Source organism: Nerophis lumbriciformis, linkage group LG35, assembly GCF_033978685.3.
Source record: "Nerophis lumbriciformis linkage group LG35, RoL_Nlum_v2.1, whole genome shotgun sequence".
NCBI lineage: Eukaryota > Metazoa > Chordata > Actinopteri > Syngnathiformes > Syngnathidae > Nerophis > Nerophis lumbriciformis.
The window spans coordinates 13,875,368-13,892,508 of record NC_084582.2 but is presented as its reverse complement, the minus strand read 5'-3'; the positions used below and the strand labels follow the sequence as shown (position 1 = coordinate 13,892,508).

The window sequence follows — 17,141 nt, the reverse complement described above, 5'->3', positions numbered from 1 at the left end:
AATGAGTGTCAAGTATATTGACGTCACATACCGGACGTGTTGTTTTGAGTGTTTCCTGTGTTCTGTCTCGTCGAGCTTTTTTGATTGATTGAAACTTTTATTAGGAGATTGCACAGTACAGAACATATTCCGTACAATTGACCACTAAATGGTAACACCCGAATAAGTTTTTCAACTTGTTTAAGTCGGGGTCCACGTTAATCAATTCGTGGTTTGTCGAAAACAGCTACCAGTTGCTGTTCCTGTTCAAACAACGAAAACGAACCATTAATTAATTATTAATTATTTACATGCTTTGCTTACTGGTCAGAAAATACAATAAAATTCATATAATTCAACATACTTACCTACTTGTATCGCGAGTGACAGTCTGCAGTCTAAACAAAGTATTTTTTTATTCTATTTTAACGTTTCGAGTACAACTTTGGCGTTGGTGCGCATGCGTGCGTTTCCTCCGTAGCGTTGGGAAGCTCTTTTTAGACAAATGAGCTGGATTTGTCAGAATACTCAAACAATCTCTCATGTACACATTTTCTTTTTTTTTATTACTGTTGTTGTGTACTGTTCTTGTATACGGTGTGTGTTTTTTTAATTAAAAAAAAAAAAAAGCTTTGCCAAAAAAAAAAGTATATTTTCGTCTGGCTTTAGTTTGCATGTAGGTACATGCATTATGGTGCATGCATTTTTTTTAAATACATGAACATTATATAAATAACAGGTTTGACAGGAAAATATCCAAGTTTACTCCAGACCAGGGATGCCCTAATGTTTTGCCCCCAAGGGTCAAAGTGAAAATGTGCCAATGGTCCACAGGCCAAACACAGCTGTTTTTGCCGTAAAACACCACGAGTATGACATTTTGCCTCATTGTGTTGTTGTTTTTAACGCTGGAAAAAAGCACTTTCACCCCAAATTGTGTGTTCTTTCCAAATTATGAATATTATCACTGTATCCATATACAGTATATAAAAGTCTTTCTCACAGGCATCTGGCTTTAGTATACATGTAGTTTGCATGTAGGTACATGCATTATGGTGTTTGAAGTATTCAAATACATGTACGCGCTAAAATTTTCTACAATTGCAGTAGAACCATGATGGAACAATTTCCCTTGTGGATCAATAAAGTTTGTCTAAGTCTAATAATGATCCATGCATTTTATATAAATGACAATTATATAAATAAGAGGTTTGACAGGAAAATGTCCAATTTTACCTCAGACCAGGGGTGCTCAAACTTTTTTCCCCCAAAGGTCAAAGTGAAAATGTGCCAATGGTCCACAGGCCAAACACAGCGGTTGTTGCCGTAAAACACCACGAGTATGAAATTTAGCCTCATACCGCCATATATCAATATTAGGTACAATAGACCGTCAGACTCCATAGATGGCAACTGGTTAGTCTGTAAAAAAAAATCTATAGATTTTATGGTTTAAAAAAAAAGCTGTTCACTCAGCCACCAAAATTGTACTGTAGGATTTACTGTGGTTTTTACACCAAATTACTATACATTGAATAACTGTAACACTGTCTTTTTTACATTAAAACATCTAGTGGCCGAGCTGACAGTTTTTACTGTAAAATCTAGTTTTATTACAGTGCATTACTGTAAATTGAAAAACGACAACACTGTTATTCTTACCGTAAAATTTAGCCCCTTAGCTGTCAGTACTTTACAGACAAAATGTACCGTAATTTTTTTACACTGCATTACTATGAACTGAACAATTCTGGCAACTGAGCTGCTTTTTAACTGTAAAATCTGTGGTTCTTGTTTAAACAATTCATTACTGTCAATGGAAAAATGGTACCACTGATGATGTTACGGTAAATTTGGCTACTGAGGTGCCAGCTTTTAACCATCACATCTTTTTTATAGCGAAGCCTTGCAGACATGCCATCACTGATTGTGCAGTTTAAGATCGAGAGTCTAAATTAAGTCATATTTTATGTTTATATATAACACAAGTCAGATTATTTTTATCACCCTCCAAACAAAAAAATACCAGTCCTAATTCAAGATCAATGTTCGGGTCAAACTGAATACAAAACTAATTATTTCAGTTAAACATGTTTTATTTCATGGAAATACAACATCATTTCAAATCCTATGCAGGACCATTGTTGTACATTTTATAGTCTTTTCTCCATTTTCAGTACTTCAAAACATGGTCACTTGTACAATTACATAAACAAAGCCTCATGTCACAAATGGAGCCATTGATGACAATAAATTACACTTCCATGCTAAGGTTTTGCAATGATACACTTGTGCCTTCCTTTTTTACTAGATTAACCTGTAAAAGAACAACAGATCAAAGTTGAATAAATATAAAAAAAAAAGACAGCAGAGTTACAAAATAAATTTCTCAATTAAGAATTAAAAGATTATCAGTACAGGGTTACTGCTGAATAAGTAATTGTTTTTCCCGTCATATGAAAAAATAGGGGCTCGCTAATTTAGCATATCTTTGTAACACTGCTAAAGCTAAAGCAAAAGTCCAACAATAATTAATACTGTTTATATAAGGAAATGTTCATTTAAGTAACTTTTTTTTACAGTTTTCTATATTTCACAGATCTACTGGACCAGCATCGTCCACACACACTCCAAACAGGTTAATCTAGTACAGCACTGTCATCATAAAGCCAGAGGTATTTCTTCTAATTGTGTTGTTGTTTTTAACGCTGGTAAAAAGCAAACACTTTCACCCCAAATTGTGTGTTCTTTCCAAATTATCAATATTATCACTGTATCCTTATACAGTATATAAAAATCTTTCCCACAGGCAAACAAGAAAAAAATAAGGTTTCCAGTCAGTATCAGACAAGTATATACCAAATATGTGTAAAGTAAAATATTCATAGTAAAACAAGAACAATTACAACACTCAACACTTCACTTAGTTCAACAGTGAAATTTACATTGAAAAATATTGAATAAAAATGTGCCATCAGGCAAGAAAACTGGATGTGATGGGGTGGGAGTGGGAATAAGATAATTAAAAGCAAATCAAAACAGCCAAGTATCATTCCCTTGAAAGCAAAAAGAAGGAGTCAACACAAAAAGTAATGAAGGACTCTTCAAATGGAAATGGAAGGTATGTCATACGCAGAGGGGATTTTTCTAACATGTTATGGTAAACTTAGCTGAGCTGTGAGTCTGACATGTCCGATGCAAGTATTGTAAGTATCTATAATAGGACTTATGAGCACCGAGTGGTTGAGATCTTTTTAATAATTAGTATTATTTAAAATAGAGTTGTAATTTATTCTAGCAGTCTGGACTCAGATATGACTATTTGGACATATGTGTAAGTAATCCAATCTTCAGGTGTGAAATTGAAGGAAAGCAGGACATGCATGAGTCTGACTGCGGTGTATATTAAACCTGAAAATAAAAAATAGCAAAGACCTCTTTCCACTTCTGGTCTGATCAACCTCACTGTGCCAGTCATTCAAAGACATGACAGGGAGCGTTTAAGATGAGTTGTCTTGAAGGCCTTTAGTCAGTGAGGAGGAATTACAGTATCGGACAACTGTAAGAGACCAGCAAGTAGCAAGACACGCCATCGCATGTGTTTGTGTTTCAATGTGTGCTATGTGTGTGTATTTGTTTTCAACAAGTGGTCGCCAGGGATTGGTGTATAGGAGGTTGGAAACAACGAACATGCTCCACAGTGGAACTGTCTGTCTCCACCGCCTTCATGTACTTGTTTAGGATAGCAAAGATCTCATTGTTAAGGATCTGGTACTTCCTGATGCGATCTGCCATTTTCTTTAGTGGCTGTGAGGGAAGACAGTAATGAAACAGTCATATGCAGTCAAAACACAATGCCGGAATAATTCGTACTTTCTTAGTAAAACAGTATACCAACCACATTTTTGATGATCTCATCCTTTCCGTCTTGTCTTTGGACCTTCAGCAGGTGGTAGCAGAAGTCAAAGAGATCAAAACGGCGCTGTTGTCCCAACAGAACAATAATGGCACAGCCGGCCCAGTTCAGACCATCCCCAAAGCATTGCCTAGAAGGCAGAGGCACACAAGTCATGACATTTCTGATCCGGACATTCTATTGACAGAAATGAAGAGGACTGGAAAAAAAAACATGTCATGGATTGATCTTCAAAGTGTTTCCCATACATTCATTTGTGGTAGCCTGCTACAAATAAACTTGGAACGTAACAAATAAATTGCAGTCCTATAGGAAACCACTGCGCTTGTCTAAACTTGTAACATATGCTTCCTTTTTTGTGCCCATTTGTTGTTGTTTTTGCTTAACTAGGTGGAGTACAGTGTTGTTGAGTGGTGTCATAGTAATGATAAATAGAGAGCAACCTATAGTCCGAAAGAAATGTGTTTGCCCTTCCTTATGTTAACATAAGGTGGCAGGAGCATAACAAAAAAAAATCATTATATTAAGGGTTGTCCTATACTTGGGTCAATGCGGTAATTCAAGTAATGAAAACGAAATGAAAAAAAATCCTCTGAAAATGCTCATAGAGGACTTTTTTTTTAGATTTGTGCACATATGCCATCCAATTTACATAAAGCCTTGCATAACAAAGCTTTAATATATATTGGTTTGAATAAATTACAGTAAATGTAGTATTTAAATTAGGGGTGTCCTGATCTGATATCGGCCCGATATGAGCCAACGTCACGTATCAGATAATATCAGCTTGCATCTAAAATCTCTGATATCAAAGTTCCAATACAAGCAGTCCTGATACGCATTTACTTCCTGCCAGTTCACATCTAAATGTCATCTAATAAGAAAACAAAGTTGGTCTGTATTTTAGAGTGTTTTACAAAAGGTAAACATGGTAAGCTATAGGCTATAGCAGTGGTTCTCAACCTTTTTTCAGTGACGTACCCCCTGTGAACATTTTTTTTAATTCAAGTACCCCCTAATCAGAGCAAAGCATTTTTGGTTGAAAAAAAGAGATAAAAAAGTAAAATAAAGCACTATGTCATCAGTTTCTGATTTATTAAATTGTATAACAGTGCAAAATATTGCTCATTTGTAGTGGTCTTTCTTGAACTATTTGGAAAAAAAACATATAAAAATAACTAAACTTGTTGAAAAATAAACAAGTGATTCAATTATAAATAAAGATTTCTACACATAGACATAATCATCAACTTAAAATGCCCTCTTTGGGGATTGTAATAGAGATCCATCTGGATTCATGAACTTAATTCTAAACATTTATTCACAAAAAAAGAAATCTTTAACATCAATATTTATGGAACATGTCCACAAAAAATCAAGCTGTCAACACTGAATATTGCATTGTTGCATTTCTTTTCACAGTTCATTTTGACAGACATTTTAGTGAGAAACCTGAGCTTGTGCTTCACTGAGTTTATGAACTTACATTCATATTTTGTTGAGGTATTATTCAATAAATATATTTATAAAGGATTTTTGAATTGTTGCTATTTTTAGAATATTTAAAAAAAATCTAACGTACCCCTTGGCATACCTTCAAGTAAACATGGTAAGCTATAGGCTATAGCGTACCCCCATTTGAGAACCACTGGGCTATAGGATCTAGCAGCTACACAAGAGATGAGCACACAATAGCACACAAGGTAGGCAGACGTAACGTGTCCTTAGTTGCACATTATTGCAGTCTATAACACAGTATTTGTCAATATAAAGAAGTATACAATAATTATAGCTACACATTATTTACAGATGCAAAGTCGCCATGGTAGAAGTGTAGGTCTTCAGTAACAAAAGTGTGTACATCTTTCATCTCATGAGCTGAGCGTTATCATAATAATGATAACTGGAATGGCAACCAATACTGCTAAAAAATGTGTGTTGCCTTTTCATATGTTGACAAAAGATTGCCGGAGCCTAAAAACACAATAATAATATACATGTATATAGTATTAAGGTTGTCCTGTACTTGGGCCAATACAGTAAGTATTGGTACAGCAAAAATGTGCATTTTTATCTGGATTTGTGCCAAACACACATATGCCATCCAATTTTCACAAAGCTTCCAATTTACATGAAACTTCATGTAAATTAGTTTTCTAACTAGTAAACCGACAGCGATGAAAACATTGAACTGCTACGTATGGACCAACACTACTAATGTGTTATTACTTACTCTGCTGTGAACTCATGAGTGCCTACAGGAATGCAATACACAAACTGCATTGCACTCCAGAGGCGATGGAACTCCATGCATTCATCAACATGCATGACACCGTTAGTGGGAGGAGGCCCGCGCCACACCCCGTCCTGCAGGAAGCTGCGGATACGCGTCAAGATGACCTCAAACATGGAGAGGCCACAACACAGACGCTCTTTGGTCAGCAAATCTCCCTCACGGGCAATGGCAATTTGCTACCAGAAAAACAAATGAAACATTAAATCATGTATTTATTACATCTTGAATGCACTTTTTAGGCTCAGTTCTAGATACTTACCTGAGGGGTTCCCAACCTCTCAATTAGAGGCACAAGGTGAAGAGGGGCGTACTTTGCTTCCAACCTTTTCATCCTCACTTCCAGACGTTCTCCCTCTACGCACATACAATGGGAGATTATATACACATTTGATTTAAACCATCTGCAGCCTGATGTACCTTTGATGTATACTCTTGGTAGTATGTTCTGGAAGGGTGCAGCATGAAGAAGGTCACACACTTCCTCCTGTGACTAATATTTAAAAAGAATACAAGATTAGGTCATTTAAATGTGTTCTTTACCTTAAAGAACATCCCTCTAAAGCATGCAGGTAGCAACAAGGCAATGTTAAATTTTCATTCACACACCAAACATTCCTCAAAGTCCCTCTACCCAAGGTTAGTAAGTGTCCAGATCTAAGGACTACATTATAGTGTTGTACTTATGGAAGTTGGGGTATTAGGAAATCCCTTGATTCTGTAAAGCATGGGTGTCCAACTCAAATCCTGAGTGCCAGGTCTGGCCCGCCACATCATTTAATGGTCTGGCCCACCACATTATGGCCCCACACAATATTTTATGTGGCCCGCAACATCATTTAATGGGGCCTGACACATTATTTTATGTGTCCAGCGAAAGGCTGGAAATAATACAGCACTTCCTGGCTAAATGTATTTGTTATTTTAATTTAGACATAAACATTTACAGAATGTTCTACACCTTAATAATATCTGATGATGCAACAAGATGGGTATCAAAAATAAAAATGTAAATATCTACGTGTCACCTTGACTTGTGGTTTCCAAGTAAGTTATCCATCATTTTAAAACAAACAGTTGCCGATGCAAATTGTGTAACAAGGCTATTATACGCTTATATACACATTTACACGCCCCTCTAAGAGTAGTCATAATTGCAAAGTGGCGTTAAATAAAAAATAGTTTGACACCCCTGCTGCGGAGGCACACTTGAGGGAGTTAGTAAAACTAACTTGGGCAGAAAAAGTGCCAGTGCATTGGCACAAATTAAGGTAAAATGAGAGTGAAATAAGGAGTTGGTCATCCACTCTTCTGGAAAGACTTTTCAAAAGATTTGGTATGTCTGTGGGATTTCTTTTTCTATTCCAAAAGAACGCTTGAGGGTTTTTTATGGACCTTGCTTTGTGCCTGGTGTACAGTCATGCACAGGTACAGGCCTTCCCCAAATTGTTCCTCCAAGGCATACAATTGTCCAAAACATCTTGACAAAACGAAGAAATAGGATTAATGGGGGATGAGGGATTAGACCAACACCTGCTTGATTATTTATTAATACTTTTGTCCATATAATGAAAACACATAGCATACGACTCAATATTATTATTAGGAGACAAGAGGTAAAATGTATGTCCAAATATATATATATTACAGAGATTAAAATATATTGTAGCTACTCTAATGCACTATTAAATGTAGAAAAAGTGTTACGTTGTGTGGTAGTATGAAGAAAATGAAATATGAAGACTCATGCAATAAAAGAACACATGCATCTAAAGTTTGTTCAAAATTAAAAGTTACATGCAAATAAAGAAGTACTATAAGTAGGATAGCTGAGATGTGTTGTGTAGAAAGGCATTACTGTACATGCACACATAACCAGAGATTTTAATTATATAGATTTCAAGGCTGATAGAACATTGAACTGTGTCATGCAAACACAAACTGAAACAAAAGAGAAACACAGCAAACCAAACTAAAATAAGAGAAAAAGAAAAAAATAGCCTCTGTGTTAAGCTGATAGCAATGAACAAAACCTATGTCCTTACCACCTGTGGTAGATGCCAGCGTGTAATGAAAAATAGAATCATAGTTTCAAGATTAAACTCATTGTGGCACTCAGAGTGGGAGTGTGAACATTTCTGGCTGTGACTGTGATTTAAATTGGGCATAAACCTTTAAACTCCAAGATGAACAACATTAGCACATTAGCAGTCTAGGCAGCAACATCTACAGTAACTACAACTAAAAGTTATATGAATTATCTTACCAGAGCTTGCTCGATGAGAAGGCAAAAGAGGATGGCATTTCCCACCTCCCTTAAGCTCTGGAAGACATCTGTCTTGAGCTCAGCGTACTCAATAATATCCTTGAGCTGATGGTGGAAGAACTCCAGTATCCCTGTAATTGAAAAGAATATGGGGATCATACTGTATTCTAGCTCTTCTTAAATAGTGGGCCACGACCAGGTGTCAGGGAGGCCGTGGGAGACAGTACTGGTGTTTGTAGTCATGTCTCCAGTTTGGTAATCAGGGACAAAGCATCAAATTGTTGGCTCCCATACACAATACTCCTGCTGGGCACCCTATTCTACCCTAAACCCAACGTCGCCGCCCCGTAGACATGCACTTGGTATGTTTACATACACTAAACAACAAACTACTGTATGCATTTAGTTGAAGCTAAGGAGGGGAATCATACAATATGATCTATGTATTGATAGAAGGAGTTTTAAGTCCAAAGTAAAAGACCAACCGTGCCCTGATACCACTTCAAATGAGGGTTGCTATTGCTGTGTACAAGCTTACCAGTGGGGCAGAAAAGAGTTATTGCTAATCAGTTTGGAGTGCAAAAATGCAGCGTGAAGAAGTTTGTGTACACTTTCTTCTTTCCATGCTTCATTGTCTTCCCTAATCTCACTCGTAGTAGTTTCTGGAGTCCGAATTAAGCAGACATCTTCCATTTTTTAGCAACCTTCTTCAATGAATATGTTTCTTTATTTTCCTCTTCCATGGATGCACTTTAAAATGTTCTATTCTTTTACTTTGTGAAGAAAATCTACAGTCTATTTTTCATTCTAGTTGTTGCTATGTTTCAATTGAATAAGATCCGCTTCTGGGTTATATTTCGCATGTTGAGACTGGCGCATGCACGATACGAAGGGTTAAAACAGTAGAGAGATCTAGTTTTCAATCGCATAATAAAATTAGTCCGACTTTTCCAAAGCCAAACACCATCATCAGATTTCAACCTGAAGAAACCTAGCTTGAAAGAAGTGGAGGGAGTGGGGAGTAGTGCAAGAGTGGAGTTCCCTAGAAGGTCTATAAAATGTGATGGGACGGAAATGTCACCTGGGAGGACATCTGGAAATGGAATCTCCAAAAAGGATCACGTTCCTTATTCAGGGGGTTTATGATGTTCTACCCAGCCCATCCAACCTGTTTTTTTGTGACAAGGTGGAGACAACGGCTTGTCCCCTCAGCTTCAAAACTGGGACCTTGAAGCACATCCTGAAAAACTGTTCTAATGCTCTGAGCGAAGGCCGCTATCGTTGGAGACAAGGACAGGTCCTCAATCAAGTCCATTACTAAGGCCATTAGCAAGGGGATCGGAGCCAGCAGGAGCATCAACACCACTACCAGAACTATCCAGTTCCTCAAGGCAGCCAAAGCGCAAACCCAAGAACCACTTGGGCGTTAGCAGACCAAGACTGATGATGTCAGTTGACTTGGATCAGCAGTTTACGGTCCCATCTTGTAATAACCCAGTGTGCCTTGAGACCAGACATCATCTTGGATTTTAGGCGCCACAAGGCAACAGTTGCTGGAGTTGACTGTGCCCTGGGAGGAAAGGATGGAGAAGGCTCAAGAGAGGAAGAGGGCAAAATATGAGGAGCTTGTCGAAGACTGCAGCAGAAATGGGTGGAAGACCAGGAGCAGGCCGGTTGAGGTGGGCTGTCGGGGAATTGCTGTTCTTTTATCAATGTCTATGGAACTTTGGGCATCACATGTCAAATCAGGAGGAGAGCCATTCAATCAGACATAGAGGCAACAAAAAGGGCACCAAGATGGCTCTGGCTGAAGAGGGGAGACAAGTGGAGGCTGTAAGCCACTTGGACACAGGCTTGATCAACCCTGGCCGGGTCGCCTGGCAGAGGGTGTCAGTTGCAAGACCTGAAACATCCACTGAAGCCAGGTTTGTGCAAAGAAAATGTATGTATGTTGAACTATGTACAGTATATTGAACTAGTTAATGAACTAAACTTAGAATGTGTTTGCAGATGTTGCTTATTGATGCTTTTTTATTATTCTATTTTGATATCCTGAGAAATATTATCAGGTTTTCAATAGGAAATCAATTTAGAGGGGGATAACAGAACATCATTGTTGTATTATGTGGATTTCTGAGAAAACAACACTTCTTTGAAAACTTTATTTCCACCCACTCTCAAACACATGAGCCATGTGGCAAAGTAAGCACTTACGAATGATAATCTAAAGATACCAGAAGGAATCAAGAAATTGTCAGGTAAATTGTTGGGCTGCCCTGACCCACATTGTTTCAGAGTGCCATGAGGCTCTTGTATCAGAGGATGAGAGGATCATTAACTGCTGGTAGTCAGCTTCAAGCAGTAAATCCGGTCAGAACTCATGGTACAGAACATCCGTAATCAAAGGATTACTTAACCCTTCTTTCAGGGATATCCCATCTGACAAACGTCTAATCTGAACATACAGTTCCTGTCAAAATGTAAGGTAGCGAGTCAGAAGGAAGCTGGTTAATAATCTTAAAATTGTTCAATCTCATATAAACAACATTTGTAAAGTTAGAAATAACTTAAAGTTAGTAATATTTCCAGACGACACAACTGTGTTTTGTTCAGGATTGAACACATTGATGCTAATACAAATAACAATTAACAAAATAAGAAACTATTTGATAAAAACAGATTATTTTTTAATCTAAGTAAAACTAAAAAAAAAAGCTTTTCGGTAACAGTACAAGAGAAAGTTAAGCAAGAATACAAATAGAGTAGACATTTTTCATTTTGTTGTCAATGAATGTAAACATTTATGGTAATCTTTTTATTTCTGAAAATCTGCAAAATACTTGAGGTTTGCCACTGACTTTCTATTTTAATCTGTGCATACGGAAATAACTACTGTAGTTATTGGTACATTTTGTGGTAAGTACAAAAAGTCCAATGGAAACTAGACCAATAAACTTGAATTCCATATGTTATTTATGTTGCTTTTGGCATTGTTAATATTTCATTGCAAATTTTTATAATTTAAGATGACAAGACCTAATCAAAACAAAACAAAAAAACATTCACAAGTAATGCAGAAATTGTACTGTATAAGATTACAATTCAGGGACAACATGTACAGTGTATACTTTCAAATGACAGTAACTAGTAACATACAATGCATTTAATTTTAATAATTTTAATTAATGTGGCAAATATTAAAATCACACCCAACTGCAGTAAATTTGGTTCTTAATATATGGTTGTACCGATTCGTTACCAGCAAAAAAAATGAAGTATCAGATTATATCAGCTTGCAAAAACAAATCTCCTTTATAAACACTCTTAATAGAAGCAGTCCTGCAACACATTTACTTGTGCAAAGCTGGACAGACAGTTAACAGCTAAATATAATCAAATAAGCACACAATGTTGGTCTTTTTTATGTTTTAGTGAAGTCATTTCCAAAAGGTGAACTAGGTAACTATAGACTACTAGAAGCTAAGCAGCTACAAAATAGCTAATCACACAATACCACACAAGCTAGACCCTGAGTTGAACAATATAGCAGTCTAAAACACAATAATTGTCAATGTGGATAAAGTATTAAATAATTATGGTTGCATATTACTTAAAAATACAAAGTATCCAAGGTATATGTGTACGGTATTAGAAAGCATTCAGTAACAAATGTGTCCACATCAGTTAATTTGCTGCATCATGATTTCAATTTAATGAATTATTGTAAGTGCCGCCACAAAATCTACCACTCCACGTAAACTAAATTAAAGGCAGCATAAGTCCATTCCAGATGGTAAATAATCAATGCTAGTAATTTTCAAACCTACCTTTTCTAACATTCCACAATACAAAATAATAAAAGTATGTATGATTTTTGCTAATATCATATCAGATCAATATCGGTATTGGCCAATACTCAAGGCCCAAAGTTTGTGAGACTCTTATTGAGTTAGCAAAATGGACAAAACTTGTCAAAAGCTGAAAAAACTAAGAAAAGGCACACACGCTGGAGTGGTGAGTTGTGACTTCTCCTGCACTGCAAGTGAAGTGGAAGGCTCCCCATCCCCAACAATGTTTTGCCCTGCTTTCTTGCCTGCAAGGGCCTAAATGAAGCGTTTGTTTACAGACACACGGTTTGCACAAAGAGGAATATTTGGGTTGATCTAAAAGTTCATAAATCGAAAAGTTGTAAATCGAGGTTCCACCGTATAGGTATTGGAAGTGAAAAAGTTGTATTGGGACACCCCTAATTCATATAAAGTTGTCTGTGACAATGTCTTCATTGTCAAATCAATGACAGGGAAGACACTGTCACAGAGGGGTAACAAAAGCTCACCTGGGGAGCCATACTCATGGCGGGGTAGGCGGCAGATTTTGGGCATGACTTCTATCAGTGTTTTTACATACTGCAGAATGGTGCCCTGTAACTAGAATGCAAGAAGAGGACACAACACCAAGATGAAACATAAAATGACTTTGATGATCTATAAAAATAAAGGCGATGACAATGTATACCAGGCTTTTGACAATCTTTAGCAGCTCCTCCATCACAACGGCAATGCCTTGATAGCCGAGCAGACGACAAATTGTCTTAAAATGAGGCGGGCCAACAAAGTTTCTGTAGGAGCTGTATATGTGAGAATAGGCAATGTTCAGAGGCTGAGAGGGGGAAGAGGACACAAACAAGGAAAACAGTGTTAGTGACACCCTTTCCAACCTTGTCAAACAAGCTTTTAGAAATTAAATGTAAAGTGTGTCAGTGATGGTAGCATACCTTGGACCCATACAGGTAGTAAGGCTGCACATTGGCTGGCTTGTCTCTTTGAGGCTCCTGGGTGAAGGGAATGGCTGTGCGTACAAAGCTGAAAATAAAACATGTACATGTTAAAAAAAAGCGTATACTAAAAATAAAATATGCTAATGTTGAAACTTAACAGTACAGTGGAAACTCGATTAATGAAGCCCTCTATTTGTGAACCTTTTGTTTTACAAACTTTTATATCGAGCCAAATATGCCTCTGTGTGCAAACCACATGTCTGTGTACGAACGCTTCATTCATTCATTTTGTGTCCCGCCTGCAGCCATTTTGTGCTGCCGTGCACAGCATTTTTGGAAAGGCGCAGCCCTCCACGTCACTTACTGCACATTACAGTACACTACTAGTCAATAATCAGAGTGAGTGCCTTTGGTGTTTTTTCCGCATTTTGACAAGTTTTGTCCATTCTGCTAACTCAATATGAGTCCCAAAAACAATACAGACCAGCATGGAAAGACAATAGATATTAAAAAAAAAAAGACAAGAGTACGTTAATGGCGCTTGCAAATATAGAAGAATCGAAGAAGCAGGCTTCATACTACAGCACGTTTTAATTGTGATGAGACTGGACTTTCCTGGGAAAATATGACAGTATATCACAGAGGAGGAGAAGACTACCTTTTGTTCAGAGGCACCTCTTCCAACAGAACACACACAGCCCCTCCGCCTGCCCTTTGTCTTCTCCCCCTATGTCTGCTCCTTTCTCATCAGCTCCTCTTTTGCCAATGTAAGTGGAATTTACTTTTTTAAATGTTTATTATTGTAGTAATATTGTTGTTAAAGCTAAGGATTTTTGTGAATTCTGATCATTTGTGAGAGCATTGAAGGGACTTCTGTGTGTATGTGCATTAGCAGAGCAGCGCATACAGAACAGTTGAGCTTGTCGTTGGTGTTTGGGTAAATAGATAGTTGATTTATCACTCCCTTGTTATGTTTGTTTGATACATAGTAGTGTATAGCATTTTATACTGTGTTCAAAGTGTACAAACCTTCAATAAAATATGGACTTTTCTTGTAGCCAGAACCCATTATTCACATGTACATTGTTTCTTATGGATGAAATTTGCTTCACTATACAAACTTTTCAATTTCAAGAACACATTTAATTTGTAAATCGAGGTTCCACTGTGGTACATTTTGGAGCAAACACTAACCGGTTTGTGGATCCGTTGTAGCAGTAGTTTGGGAGGAAATCAAAATTAAGCTCCCAAAAGACATGCAGTGTAATTCGTCCATAGGGAGCAGAGACATTGTGATTGGCCTCCCGAAACATGGCATCAAAGCTGTCAAGGGTCATGTGCTTGCAGAGAAGCCGGTGGGTGAGTCTGTTGATTTCCAGCAGCCATTCCAACTCCTGACCAAGAATATTGCAAAATGTGGACTTTAAAGTGTGAATTGAAGGCATATATTTACTGATATCGCAATGGTGTGTGACTTTACCACAATGGAAGTAAGATCCTCGCTTTCAAAGCGGCTGATGGCATGGTCAAGAGACTTGTACATGGCAGCTGAGATCCTCTGGGTGATCAGGCGGTTCAGGTCAATGGAGCGACCCAGTAGCTGCAGGACAGATGGGACAGTTCGTAAGTATAGTTAGAGGGTGTACAAAAGGTTCCTACCAGAAACTAAAAAATATATTTTTTCATTACCTGTACATGTCTCTGTTTGAGCAGCGTCTCATAGCGGTTTGAAGGAGGGTATGGTATAATCACGCCATAGTTTTTACACTCTGCACGGAAGCGCTTATCTAGTAGGACGCTGTGGAACATATGTCAAAAATATTTAGAACAGTGATTCTCAACTGGAGGACTCGTGGTCACCGTTCTTTGCCTGGTAGAGACAGGCCGACTTTTGTGTCCTTTCAGTAAATGTTTGCCATATTTTTAGTTACTCCATAATACATGATTTTTCCAAAGAGGGTTTTTGCATGTTAAATTAAAACATTTAAATGGCCAAATATTTGACAGGGGTATGATGCACTGGCAGTTATTTGAAAATACCCCAAAGCCAAACAGGACATAAATGTCCTTCCTTTTTCCAACATAAAAACATTTACATTTTTTTTTTTTTTTCTCGAGTCTCTACAACAACTGCAGCCCTAAACAAAAATACCAAACATGTCATGCTTTTGTTATTCAACCCTTTGAAGGATTTTTGATCAAATCACAGTTGTCAATTGGTATACATTTGCTAACAGGAGTTATTTTACAAATTTAAACCTGTAACATTATCTGATCCAAAAGCCTTCAAGAAGGGTCAAAATAAAACATGAAATGTTTGATATTTTTTTATTTAGGACTGTTTATTCATAAATTTGAGCAGAATAAAAAATAAAAACCCCAAATAATTTGTGCACTTCAACAATTGTTACTCAAGTAAATAATTAGAGCTATTTGACTCTTATGAGTCGTTTGCTTGCGAGCCGTTATTACTTGCGTATCTCAATTAATTAAATGAGCTGTTTGCAGCATTTACAAAGATGTCTAGAGGGCGCTAACTTTCCGATTTATTTTACAAAATATATCCCACCCTCTTCAGGCTTCTAGGACGTAATGATGCAACCAAGTACATACTGTACGTAAGACATGCCCACGCATTAGTTTTGGGTGTTAGCTAATAATAGCGATTTGGATAATTAGTGTTAGCTGTCACTGAATGTACATTCCATCATAACAACAACATGACTGCAAATTGTTCGTTGCTGCTCTTGGACAAGTTTTGTATATGTGCACGCGCTCTTTGCGTGTACGTATACCGCCGTAAACACCAACCATTTTATTCGGGTCAGTAAAAAAATGTACTACACAAACTTAGTAGTTGCGAAAAATATAGATCTTTTTAACACAAAATGTGTTTTGTTAAACCATTAATGATAACACAAACTAGCCAATGGTGTTCTTGTTATATTTTTTTGCTTAGAAAAATGTAACTGAGCAAATTCCAAACAGCCCCTTTAAAATATTGTGCAAAAGTGATTTAATTTCAGGAGTTTAAATAAGAAAAAAGGGTCCAATTAAAGGCAGAGGTAGTTTTTGCAGTTATTTTTTTGATTGGAGCATGAAACAATAGTTTACAATATTGAACTTAAAAATATATATAATTTAGGACAAACTCTATTTGGAGTTTGTATTAGCTCCACACTGATAACGGGTCCTGCAGTCAAATCAGTTGAAAACCACTAATCCATGCATTGCAATGTATCACTAACTACTAACCTACAAGGAGTAATTCACTTCTCCTACCTTCCAGCCATTGCTTTGTAGTAAGCAAATATTTGATCAGCCAACTTGTAGACAAACTGATCGAAACAAAGGTTTACCTGCAAACACAGAAAAAATAGTAAGTCTAAGAATATAAAAAAAACGGTTGGCATGTAACCGTTATAATTTACCTCAGCTTCAATTTCATCATAAAGGAACTGCTTCTTGAACTTAGTAAGAGCATAGTAGCCGCTGTCATTGTACAAGTCCAGAGGATACAGCACATACCTAGGAGAGGCAGCAATGCAAATAAACATACTGAAGAGCACTCTGCTGATACATAATTTAACTTGTCAAAGGAAGGTCAGTCTCACTCCATCATCGAAGGCTCCTTGGTCTCTAGAATGTGGTCAGTAAGGATCCAAGGCATGGACATCTCAATAGGGAACTGGATTCTGCGTCCCATGGTCAGCTCAAGAAAGAACTCTCTAAACCACAGTTGGGATAGATCACAGCACTGCTGCAGGGCCTCTGGACATTGAAGGACACAAAAGAGCATTAAGGCTGGAATAGACCCCCCCGATGGCATCTTGTTTGATTTATAGTTCTTCCGTGGTGGGGTGGTGCTAGACTTGTAATTCTCTTCCAAAATAGTAGGAGGCAGTGTCTC

The 17,141-nt window shown here is 37.3% G+C and overlaps 1 protein-coding gene across 2 annotated transcripts in view; it reads right to left on the bottom strand.

The window, feature by feature from the left end:
- Positions 1 to 2,064: 2,064 nt before the first annotated feature.
- The window catches only part of cyfip2 (cytoplasmic FMR1 interacting protein 2), a 51,550-nt gene continuing 36,473 nt past the window's right edge, over positions 2,065 to 17,141 (bottom strand). Inside the window, exons 16-30 of one of the 2 annotated variants that reach the window (XM_061928048.2) lie at positions 16,846 to 17,002; positions 16,663 to 16,759; positions 16,514 to 16,590; positions 14,921 to 15,029; positions 14,712 to 14,831; positions 14,426 to 14,625; positions 13,229 to 13,316; positions 12,970 to 13,113; positions 12,791 to 12,881; positions 8,455 to 8,585; positions 6,609 to 6,681; positions 6,451 to 6,545; positions 6,129 to 6,367; positions 3,878 to 4,025; positions 2,065 to 3,786 (exon numbers count right to left, since the gene is read on the bottom strand). In XM_061928048.2, coding sequence (XP_061784032.1) covers positions 3,619 to 3,786; positions 3,878 to 4,025; positions 6,129 to 6,367; positions 6,451 to 6,545; positions 6,609 to 6,681; positions 8,455 to 8,585; positions 12,791 to 12,881; positions 12,970 to 13,113; positions 13,229 to 13,316; positions 14,426 to 14,625; positions 14,712 to 14,831; positions 14,921 to 15,029; positions 16,514 to 16,590; positions 16,663 to 16,759; positions 16,846 to 17,002 — 1,937 coding nt within the window. In that variant the 3' untranslated portion in view covers positions 2,065 to 3,618. The other variant, XM_061928049.2, reaches the window with a different exon arrangement.